The sequence below is a fragment of the Sinocyclocheilus anshuiensis genome, unplaced genomic scaffold (assembly GCF_001515605.1).
Source record: "Sinocyclocheilus anshuiensis isolate Anshui unplaced genomic scaffold, SAMN03320099.WGS_v1.1 scaffold776, whole genome shotgun sequence".
Taxonomy (NCBI): Eukaryota; Metazoa; Chordata; class Actinopteri; order Cypriniformes; family Cyprinidae; genus Sinocyclocheilus; species Sinocyclocheilus anshuiensis.
This window is the reverse complement of record NW_015555808.1, coordinates 303,743-314,431: the sequence shown is the minus strand read 5'-3', so window position 1 is coordinate 314,431 and position 10,689 is coordinate 303,743. Positions and strand designations below refer to the sequence as shown.

General features: G+C 35.4%; 2 protein-coding genes across 3 annotated transcripts in view; both read right to left on the bottom strand.

The window, feature by feature from the left end:
- LOC107675102 (vacuolar protein sorting-associated protein VTA1 homolog) overlaps window positions 1-2,296 on the bottom strand; it is a 40,599-nt gene extending 38,303 nt beyond the window's left edge. Inside the window, exon 1 of one of the 2 annotated variants that reach the window (XM_016469321.1) lies at window positions 2,071-2,296. In XM_016469321.1, coding sequence (XP_016324807.1) covers window positions 2,071-2,161 — 91 coding nt within the window. In that variant the 5' untranslated portion in view covers window positions 2,162-2,296. The remainder of the gene's footprint in view (window positions 1-2,070) is intronic. The other variant, XM_016469320.1, reaches the window with a different exon arrangement.
- Window positions 2,297-3,493: 1,197 nt separating this feature from the next.
- LOC107675059 (gap junction epsilon-1 protein-like) lies at window positions 3,494-5,641 on the bottom strand. Its single transcript, XM_016469248.1, has 3 exons — window positions 5,585-5,641; window positions 5,275-5,457; window positions 3,494-4,287 (listed from the first exon to the last, which is right to left on the bottom strand). The coding sequence occupies exons 1-3, from the start codon at window positions 5,621-5,623 to the stop codon at window positions 3,886-3,888; spliced, it is 624 nt and encodes a 207-aa protein (XP_016324734.1). The 5' UTR covers window positions 5,624-5,641; the 3' UTR covers window positions 3,494-3,885.
- Window positions 5,642-10,689: the final 5,048 nt, after the last annotated feature.

Below are 10,689 nucleotides of genomic sequence, written 5' to 3'. Positions count from 1 at the left end.
TAAACACATTTCATTACACCAAATACACAAAATAATGTTCTTTTTAGCAGCATCATATGACCCCTTTAAATTGTGTCAACGATAAGTTTTCATGACCAGGTAGCACAACAATGTCACCTGAGCGTGTAACCCCGATTGACAGGATAGTCCAAAATCTCTATATCGCCTACCCCTAACTGGAGTACTTCATTTTGTTGTCCATATGGGTATTTGATGAGCTGTTATTAGAAGACTGATGATCGAAGTGCATATTTTTTCATTATATATATATTTTTTATATTATTTATTTATCATATATTTTTCTATATTATTTAAAAAAAAAAAAAAAACTTTCAGATATTTTTTTTTTATTGTTGTTGTTGTGAATGTCCCTCTTGGGGACACAAGATTTTCAATTTTCAGAGAGTTCAATTAAATGTTCATGTTATCTTTTTGCTGCATTTGTGAGTTAAAAATGTAACTGGTTGTGTCGTGGCCTAATGGTTAGAGAGTCAGACTTGGACTTTTCATTCCCATAGAATAAAAAAAAAATTTATATGGAAATCAATAGGGACCAGCAACTGTTCAGTCACACTCATTCTTCAAAATATATTCTTATGTGTTCAGCAGAAGAAAGAAATTCATACAGGTTTGGAACAACTTGAGGGTGAGTAAATGAAGACCAAATTATAATTTTGTTGTATCCCTTTAATTTTAACAGATATAACAATTTAAAAAAAAAAAGTCTTAATATAGTTTCAGAAAAAGACCGCAGTTTTATGACATCACTAAAAGCATATGGCTACATAATATGCATGTGTCATGCATCACATGACGTGAGCAAAGACCAGCTGACTAAAGGGTTGGGGCCATCTAGAGACTCAAGGCCTGCAGATTTACATTTACATTTAGTCATTTTGCAGATGCTTTTATCCAAAGCGACTTACAATTGGGGAATACATAAAGCGATTCATCTTAAAGAGGCAAACAGTCACAGGAAAGTCTCACAACACCAAGTTTCAGGCATTGTTTAAATCAGTACAAGCTAGAAAGGGCAGGAATAAATAAAGAGAAAGACAAAGTTTTTTTTAATTTATTTAGGATGGTCCCTGATGCAGATGGTCCCTGGGGGCCCCTGAGAGTCCAGGCTGACCACCTTCCTGTGATGTAAAAGGTCACAATTCATCTCAGTCTATGTCACACTTTAAAAGTCTGTACGGAAGTATTACAGTATTGCTAGAAATAGATGTACCACATGCAAAGTCTGACACACCTATATGATAATTCAAAGTACCAAAGTCCTTCAAAAGCCCTACTCCTTTACAACACCGATACCCTCCCAATGCAGACTGAAAAGATTGTGTCGAAATGCTGACAACAACTTCTGTGTAAAATACATTCTGAAATGTACTGTAAACAAGGTTGTGGAAATTTCAGTTCACATCCTATCACAACACACCTCAAGATGGGCGGACAAGGAACTTGTTTTTCAGCATTGCTGCCTTACATTACATGATTCAGCATATATCTGATCACTCTTACACCTGCCACAAAGAAACAAACTGAATATAATCCCTAATGAATGACAACATCTCAACTACAGATCCCAAAACGGCAGTAAATCTAGCACACGAAAGTCTCTGTGATGTACTCGCGATGCAGTGAAGTTTAAGCCAACACATCTCAATACAAAGCAACCAGTTAGCCAATCCTGCTAACTTAGATTTATTGATAAACTATTGAATCACAACAGCGTGTGTGGAGAGCTATTAAACTGGGAATCTAGCTGTACATACGTACTTATAAATATTCTATAAACTAACGTTAGGCTGTTAAAATAGCAAATACATGATCATAACAGCAGTTGCTAGCTAGCTTAGCAAAGTAACTGAAACTAACTTCCACAACAGACTGGTTTAAATACAACATTTCTCACCACTGCATGTACAAATACTGAGTAATTAAAACAATTGAAGTCGAATTATACTGGGATAATCTAAAAAAAAAAAGACACGTTTAATAACCAAGTGAGAGTGGAGGGGCTGCTATGTGACAAGCTAACAAAACAAAGCGGTAATTTTACAGACTTACAGTAATAAGCGACCACCGGTTCTCTTTTGTCGTGTTCCTGCGCTGTTCTTAAATGGTGCTGGATTGGTTTCAGCTGCGGTGGGAGCGCCATCCTGGAGAAAAGACTCTGTTACAAACTTCTACGGTTAGCAAGAGTCAAAAAATTGCTAGTAACAAAGATGACAGACGCGAGTCGCGAATGAGCCGCTTCCGCGTCTTCAAGTGAACGCGCAGCCACACCTTTACTGACCTCCACAGGCGAGGAGTAAGAAATGACCCACATGAATCAGTGGTGACTTTTATTCTGCATAAAATACATATTGGCTTATATACAGAGCAATGTTTAAAAGTTTTGTCTATTTAGTAATCATGTATTTTAAGGTGTAATTTGTAATTTGTCATACTATAATAATTGTTTTAATTAATATTTTAATTAATATTTACATCAATTAAGTCATAACTGTTTTGCTGTTTTTATTCTGTTATATATTTCTGCAATGTATTTGCATTAAAGAGTTATAATAATCAACAGTTTTCTTTTTTATATGTTGTACAATGCAACTTGTACAAAGCAGCCCTGTATTAATGCATTAATGTTACTGTCATAAAAGGGCCCTTCATAAAGTGTTAATTCCTGTTATCCAACAGATTCCTTTTTTAATTGCATTCCCCTTATAATATGTGTAAATATTACTGATATGGAAAGGTGTAAACAAAAAAAGAATGATGCGACTATTTTAACTATTTTTACTTGATTGAAACTTCAAAAACATTAGGAAATCATTGTATCTGACAGAAGGCCAAGGATTCACAAGCAGATCTGTTTATTCTGACCTAGACTGATAATACATTATGGCAGTCATAAATTATATATATATATGTATATATTAAGATTTTCATGCATAATTTTCATCATAAATCCCACAGACAAAAACCAATATAAATGATCAACTCTCTACACATAGTACAAAAGCTATTACTCAAACAGCTGTGGTGTTGAAACAGTGGGAAGGCAACTGTGGGAAGATGTGCAGGCCAGACATGCTGTCAGATCTCCTCGGATGTTTCATTTATGCATAAATAGTATTCTTATAATAAATAGTTACCCGCTGACACAAAATAAGAGATTACAGTATGCCATTTTGTACCTGAGATGAAACACTTAGCTGAGAATAATAACAAAAGTTGGATGGATGCCTGATAAAAATGTACAGATACAGATACTACAACCACACAAGATCATTCTCAAATGGACATAAAACTAGATGGAAATCAACAGCTGATAAATGTACTATCAATGTGCATGATTGTAACTAGATACCATGGACCGCTCAATAATGTTTTTAGAAACTGATGCACTGTTGCATGTAATTATTCTTCCTTAAGAAGAATCAATCTTTGTTGAAATTTAAATCAAATAATATTTGTCAAAATAGTACTTGCATTTTGTGTAATATTTCAATATAAGTATAAATCTAAATCTGAAAATAATATTGCAGAGATAATAATGATCAACCAAATATTTATGTGGGTTTAGGTTAGCTCATACAAGTCAATAAAATAATTTCTCCTGCTAGAGAGGTGCTTTTTTAGGCTTAAAAAATCTAAAAAGCTAAAAAGATTAATGAGTCCCTTGCCATTAATTAGGCTTGTTTTGTTTTGATTATTCCAGAAAAGTAATAATAAGCTGTCTTGTTTTAAAAAAGCATGTATTTCTGTGTCTACCACCAGAAAATGCAGAGGTATGTAGGTTTATGTCCTGTCTGTGATTCAGAGACCCACAGAAAACATAAAACAAACACTGCTAAAGTATCACTCAAAACACTTTCTAAATTCTCAAGTCACTGGCTGGTTTAAATAACCAAGTCTTCGGAACAGAATCTCAAAAATCTCAGCGATACAGAGGAGTATGGTGATGATGGTGAAGGTGTACATTGCACTGAGGAAGATAGTCTTCTCAAAGTGTTCAGGGACCATACACTTTGAGATGTTGAAGATCTTTGCAAGGGCACTGACATCGCACATATAAATAGGATCAACCAGGAACCCAAAAAGGTGGCTCTGAAGCCAAAATACTAAAACTTCCAGAATTATTCTCAACAGGACAGAGATGATGTAGAAGACTGTCGACATTGGCCGCTGAAGGATCTCATCCTGGTCTATATTTTTACAGGCAGCATAAAGATGAAACACAGCTCCAGGCACCAAGACAGTGACTAGCTGCAACGCCCAGAATACCTACAACGACAACAACAAAAAAACAGCTTTTTTTTTCTTTTTCGTTTTCTGTCTTTAGGTTTGTTTTTGTTTTTTCACTTTTGTCATTTTGCCCAGTAGTATGGTTTTTATTCAAGTTTCCATCAAAGAATTACAAGAGATTATAGGCCATAACACATCTTCGCAATCAGCTTGTCATACTCACATAGTAGAAAACTTGAACAAATGTTGTAGATGAGTTTATTTCTTCATTTGAATAAATTTGGAGAAATGTAATATTGCATCACTTGCTCTCCAACGAATCCTATACAGTGAATGGGTGCTGTCAGAATGATAATTCAAACATCTGATAAAATCATCACAATAATCCATAAGTAATCCACACGACTCCAGTCCATTAATTTTTTGTCTTGTGAATTGAAAATCTGAGTGTTTGTAATACTTGTGTGGTTTATTTGTGGATTATTGTGATCTTTTTATCAGCTGTTTTGAGTCTCATTCTGATGGCACCCATTCACTGCAGAGGATCCAATGGTGAGACAGTGATGTAATGCTGAATTTCTCCAAATCAGGTTAAACGACCAAGAAACAAACTCATCTACATCTTGGAAGGCCTGAGGGTAAGTCAGTTTTCAGCAAATTTTCAATCAACTATTCCTTTAATTTATCTCAGTGGAAGTGACAGATAAGTAAGCTTCAAATCTTAAAGTTACTAGGACAGCTTTTTTTTAACATCTATGTTTTGATTATAGGATACCTGAAATAGTTTTTTAAGATACAGTAGGTTGCCAGACACCTCAACTCCAAATCTTACATGTTTAGTTTCATGTTTAGATTAGTAAAATGAATTAATGAATTAATAAAAAGCTGTTAGCTTTTTAGAATTTATCTTTTGTTTTTTCTTCCTAATTCTTCCTACAGCCATAGTCACTTTTGCCTGTCATTTCATGCATATTTTGATACCACAATAGCAGGTTATTAAATCGAAATATTTTCATTCACTTTTACCTGAGGTGTTATTGGCCTGAACTGGTTGTAACAATAAAGGTTTATTTCCCTTTTGTCTGGATCACAGCTGAAGTGGAGGGCCTCATTGCCATAGACGGCGAATCCAAGGACTCCAAGGAAAAATGTACGCACAGAGCCAAAAAACAACGTGTGGAACTGGCCTATCACTGTTGGAGGCCTGAGCTGAAATATGCAATGAAAAGGTTATAACACACAAATGCAAGACCAGACATGCATCCACTAAAATCATGTTTATATTAAATTTTTCTAATTTTGCATATAAAGATAAAACTTTACATTACATACTTACACATCCTTCATAAAAGTTTTTGATGTAGTTTAATGACATATTTTGACTTCACAACTCTGCATCATTAACCTTTCTGTCTTTAGGTTTGTTTTTGTTTTTTCACTTTTGTCATTTTGCCCAGTAGTATGGTTTTTATTCAAGTTTCCATCAAAGAATTACAAGAGATTATAGGCCATAACACATCTTCGCAATCAGCTTGTCATACTCACATAGTAGAAAACTTGAACAAATGTTGTAGATGAGTTTATTTCTTCATTTGAATAAATTTGGAGAAATGTAATATTGCATCACTTGCTCTCCAACGAATCCTATACAGTGAATGGGTGCTGTCAGAATGATAATTCAAACATCTGATAAAATCATCACAATAATCCATAAGTAATCCACACGACTCCAGTCCATTAATTTTTTGTCTTGTGAATTGAAAATCTGAGTGTTTGTAATACTTGTGTGGTTTATTTGTGGATTATTGTGATGTTTTTATCAGCTGTTTTGAGTCTCATTCTGATGGCACCCATTCACTGCAGAGGATCCAATGGTGAGACAGTGATGTAATGCTGAATTTCTCCAAATCAGGTTAAACGACCAAGAAACAAACTCATCTACATCTTGGAAGGCCTGAGGGTAAGTCAGTTTTCAGCAAATTTTCAATCAACTATTCCTTTAATTTATCTCAGTGGAAGTGACAGATAAGTAAGCTTCAAATCTTAAAGTTACTAGGACAGCTTTTTTTTAACATCTATGTTTTGATTATAGGATACCTGAAATAGTTTTTTAAGATACAGTAGGTTGCCAGACACCTCAACTCCAAATCTTACATGTTTAGTTTCATGTTTAGATTAGTAAAATGAATTAATTAATTAATAAAAAGCTGTTAGCTTTTTAGAATTTATCTTTTGTTTTTTCTTCCTAATTCTTCCTACAGCCATAGTCACTTTTGCCTGTCATTTCATGCATATTTTGATACCACAATAGCAGGTTATTAAATCGAAATATTTTCATTCACTTTTACCTGAGGTGTTATTGGCCTGAACTGGTTGTAACAATAAAGGTTTATTTCCCTTTTGTCTGGATCACAGCTGAAGTGGAGGGCCTCATTGCCATAGACGGCGAATCCAAGGACTCCAAGGAAAAATGTACGCACAGAGCCAAAAAACAACGTGTGGAACTGGCCTATCACTGTTGGAGGCCTGAGCTGAAATATGCAATGAAAAGGTTATAACACACAAATGCAAGACCAGACATGCATCCACTAAAATCATGTTTATATTAAATTTTTCTAATTTTGCATATAAAGATAAAACTTTACATTACATACTTACACATCCTTCATAAAAGTTTTTGATGTAGTTTAATGACATATTTTGACTTCACAACTCTGCATCATTAACCTGTCACCATCATTGCCAGTCTTCTAACCTCAGGCAGAGGCAGATGGCAATTGTGAACCTCCAAATGACCTTTCGCTTTAGAAACCCCTTGTCAATGCATTCTCTTTTTATCTGCAGAGCCTTCATCAATTTACTCACTCAGTGCAAAAAAAGACAAAAAAGAAAAATAACAAAGGCCACGGGACATGTGATCAGCCCATAGGCTAATCCCTACTCTGTCAGCGAAAAAACAACTCTTGTATCTCACAATAGAACAGAGCAACCATGACAATTGCAATGAAATGCAATTGTATCACTGGGTAGATCACATAATGGAAAACAACAATTAACAAATAACACAAATTCCTGAGCAGAACTTAAACAGGCTATTCAAATCAATGTAATAAATGGCATTTAAAACAAGTGCATTCTGTAAAACAATGTCAAAACAAAGACTGGTTGAGTAATGTTATCTTGGGATTTTGAGACTCTTTAAGACAGCTGTAGGCCTTACTGATATAGATGTAAATAGCTGTAAAAAAAAAAACACATTTTTTCTTTATTTCATTTACTGTATGTAGCTATACATCTGCCTCAGATATTTGCGAATAGGCCTTCTAAAAGTTTATCTAGACTTACCGCAGTCTTTCTTCTCTAAAACTACAGCACGAGTAACGTTCTCACGGTAAGAAACATTTCACAAGCGTTAAATCGTCTATTGAAAGTCCACACACCAACCGTAATCTAGGCGGAGTGCTGTTCATCCCCCTTCTTAATCAGAACCGAGGTCCTGCTCTCATGTCACTGCGTCCCGAGGGAAAGACAGACCTGCTGGAAAAGCTGCATGTTGGGGGCGCCTTTCTGACGGCAAGCTTTTTCGAGTCATAAACCAAAGAGCAAACAGACAAACGAGGCATCAAAGAAACGTTGCAAAGAATAGATCATTATGGCCACAGAGATGCTAATTACCGAAATAAGAGTACTGGGGTCTGGCGGTCATGCGGTCATTGCGCACGTGGTGCACACGCAAGCATAGCTGTCAATCAAAGTGATGCTTCATATATGACCATGCTTGATTGTTTTGTTAGCTCACAGAGATTATGGCATAATGGATGACTCTATTATATGAGTTGATATTATTAGCGCGATGCCGTTGCCGTGCTACAGATATGGGTTTGTCTGATTATAATGTTTTTGCATTATTTCTGAGAATAAAAAGTCATTGAAAATAAAAACACAATTTCTTTTAAAATTAAAGTAAATGGGTAAATGACGTTTTCTATACATCTGATTCAGAACAAATTTAAAATGCAATTATTTATCAATAAATTAAATACTTGAATACTTCTCTAATGAACGTGTTTTAAATTTCTTAATTAAAAGTTTGGGGGGAAGAGAAAATGGTAGCATAAAGACGTTTTTTCTAAAAATGTGTCACATGCTATGTGCGTCAGTGCTGGTTTTGGATAATGGAGAAGGGAAACCATAAACAGCATGTACCTACTGCAACTAGTTTAATTGCATTCTTCTCTAATTAGATTTTCTGTGTCCAGTATTAACATGTTGCATCAAGAGCGTCTGAAAATACCAGCAGATATCCATTTAGCCTATTACCAATGGACACATTTACATCAGACAACATCTGTGTTGCGGTAAACATACACAGTTAGATATAAATGATTTTGTTCGTAGGATGTGAGTCAAGGTGAGTAACCAGCCCAGATGAACTGCTAGAGACAGAGAACGAGTGGGGCATGTGATGCTTTTCATTCGTAGTCTGAAACCCATTCAGGTATGCAAGGCTTATGCCTATGTCAAGTTGAGAATTTGACTGTTCCCTTGGCTGATCTTAAACGGAGCAGAATTTACACCGCATCATTCCTGAATAAGTTTCTGAAAGTTTGAATTCAGCCTTCAGTTTCTAACTGACGACCGAGGCTTAAGTCTTTGTATTCATTTTGTATAAGGCACAAAGACGAGTTACACAGACCAAAAGCAAGGAGCAGTACAGACACGACCAGGATAAATTAGCTCTGAGACCAAGGCCAACTGAAAAATCCGATTTCAAGATCTGTCTGGACAAGGAACCTTTGACATCAACACTTATAATCCATAAATGTCTGTTTGCAGTGTCTGCTTATTTTATCCCAATGGATGAGAAGGCAAACCTAAATGGAGGTTTGAATAAAAAATCTCTTTATGTAATTCTTTGGTTACATACTCCAGTGACACACGACACAATTCACAATAAGTGTTCTCCACGAGTTATGCGCCGCATAACTTTGCAAGACTGGAGAATTTCCTCTATTTCTTTTTCAAATACCTGTTTTTCTACTCTAGTTGTCCAGACCCAGTTGATTTTCTGATTACGTATCTATTGCAATTCTTCCCTCAGCAAATCCCCCCTGCGAGTCATAGAAAGAGCATGAAAGAGCTCCAGCCGAACCCCGATAAGGGAACGCGCGGACAAAAGCGGCACCTGACGAGTCCAGAAAGCACAATCCTAGTTTGCGCTACTGTTGAGCGACCGCACCATATGATCAACATCATTCTTTCAGAGTTGGGGCTTCGTTTTAATAAATAAATAAATACACTTTAAAACAGGTCGTGAAGGATAGATAGATAGATAGATAGATAGATAGATAGATAGATAGATAGATAGATAGATAGATGGATGGATAGATGGATGGATGGATACGATAGATAGATAGATGGATGGATGGATGGATGGATGGATACAGTAGATAGATAGATAGATAGATAGATAGATAGATAGATAGATAGATAGATGTAGAACTGTTCGGTGCTGCGCTCTGCAACACTGTCCGCATTGAAGCAGTGGCTCCTATGGCAAGCTAATTTAACATTTATTCCTTTAATAATATATATTATGCTTCTAATACTTGTTTTCGAATTAATACTAATAGTAAAACCGGAATAGTTGCCAGAACCAACTAGAATACACACTAGTAAAAAGTGAATCATAGTGAACCAAGACGAAGAATGAATACATACTAGTATCAAATGACTGGTTACATGTCAAGCCAAGTCAAGTCAGATTTATTTCTATAGCACTTTATACAATACATATTGTTTCAACGCAGGTTCAAAGTAATAAACAGGAAAATAGCATAAGCGATTATGAAAACTCAATAATGAGACAATTCAGATTCTGTAAAGCAGGTCTAATAAGACAGCATTGTCATTATTTAGCTTAAGTCAGTTTAGTGTTGATAAAGTTCAATAAAATTTTAAAGTTAATCTATTTTGAAATGAGTTCAATTCAGCTATAAGTAGTTTTACAGAATCCAGCATTGTCGTTATTCAGCTTGAGTCAATTCAATGTCGATTCAATTCAGTTGGATAAAAGTGTAGATGTTGCAAGATCTAAAAAGCAGCTACAGAATAGTGTCATTATCCAGCGTCTTTGTGAATGAGAAAACGAGAAATTTAAAACAATACTATTCACTTTTGGATTTTTACTAGTATTCTAAAATACGTGTTATTAAAATCAATACATAATAGTTTGTCTAAAGGGTTAAATGTTAAAATTGTTTGCCACAGGCTCCCCCTTTACTTGTTCCTGTCTGTCAAAGAAGCCAGTCAACTTTTAGGGACGTGGCTGAAGACATCGCTCATTTCAGCACTAAGTTTGGCGGACAGCACCTCTCTATCTCTCTCTCACCAACTGGAAGCCCTTTCAACTCCTCTGCGTTCTAACCACTAAAACAAAAT

Excerpts from the sequence above, each read along its gene's own strand:
- LOC107675059 (XM_016469248.1), bottom strand. The coding sequence starts at position 5,623 with ATGTCATTAAACTACATCAAAAACTTTTATGAAGGATGT. Across the intron at positions 5,458-5,584 it reads AAAACTTTTATGAAGGATGT|CTCAGGCCTCCAACAGTGAT; the intron begins GTAAGTATGTAA and ends TGCATATTTCAG. Across the intron at positions 4,288-5,274 it reads TCAGGCCAATAACACCTCAG|GTATTCTGGGCGTTGCAGCT; the intron begins GTAAAAGTGAAT and ends TTGTCGTTGTAG.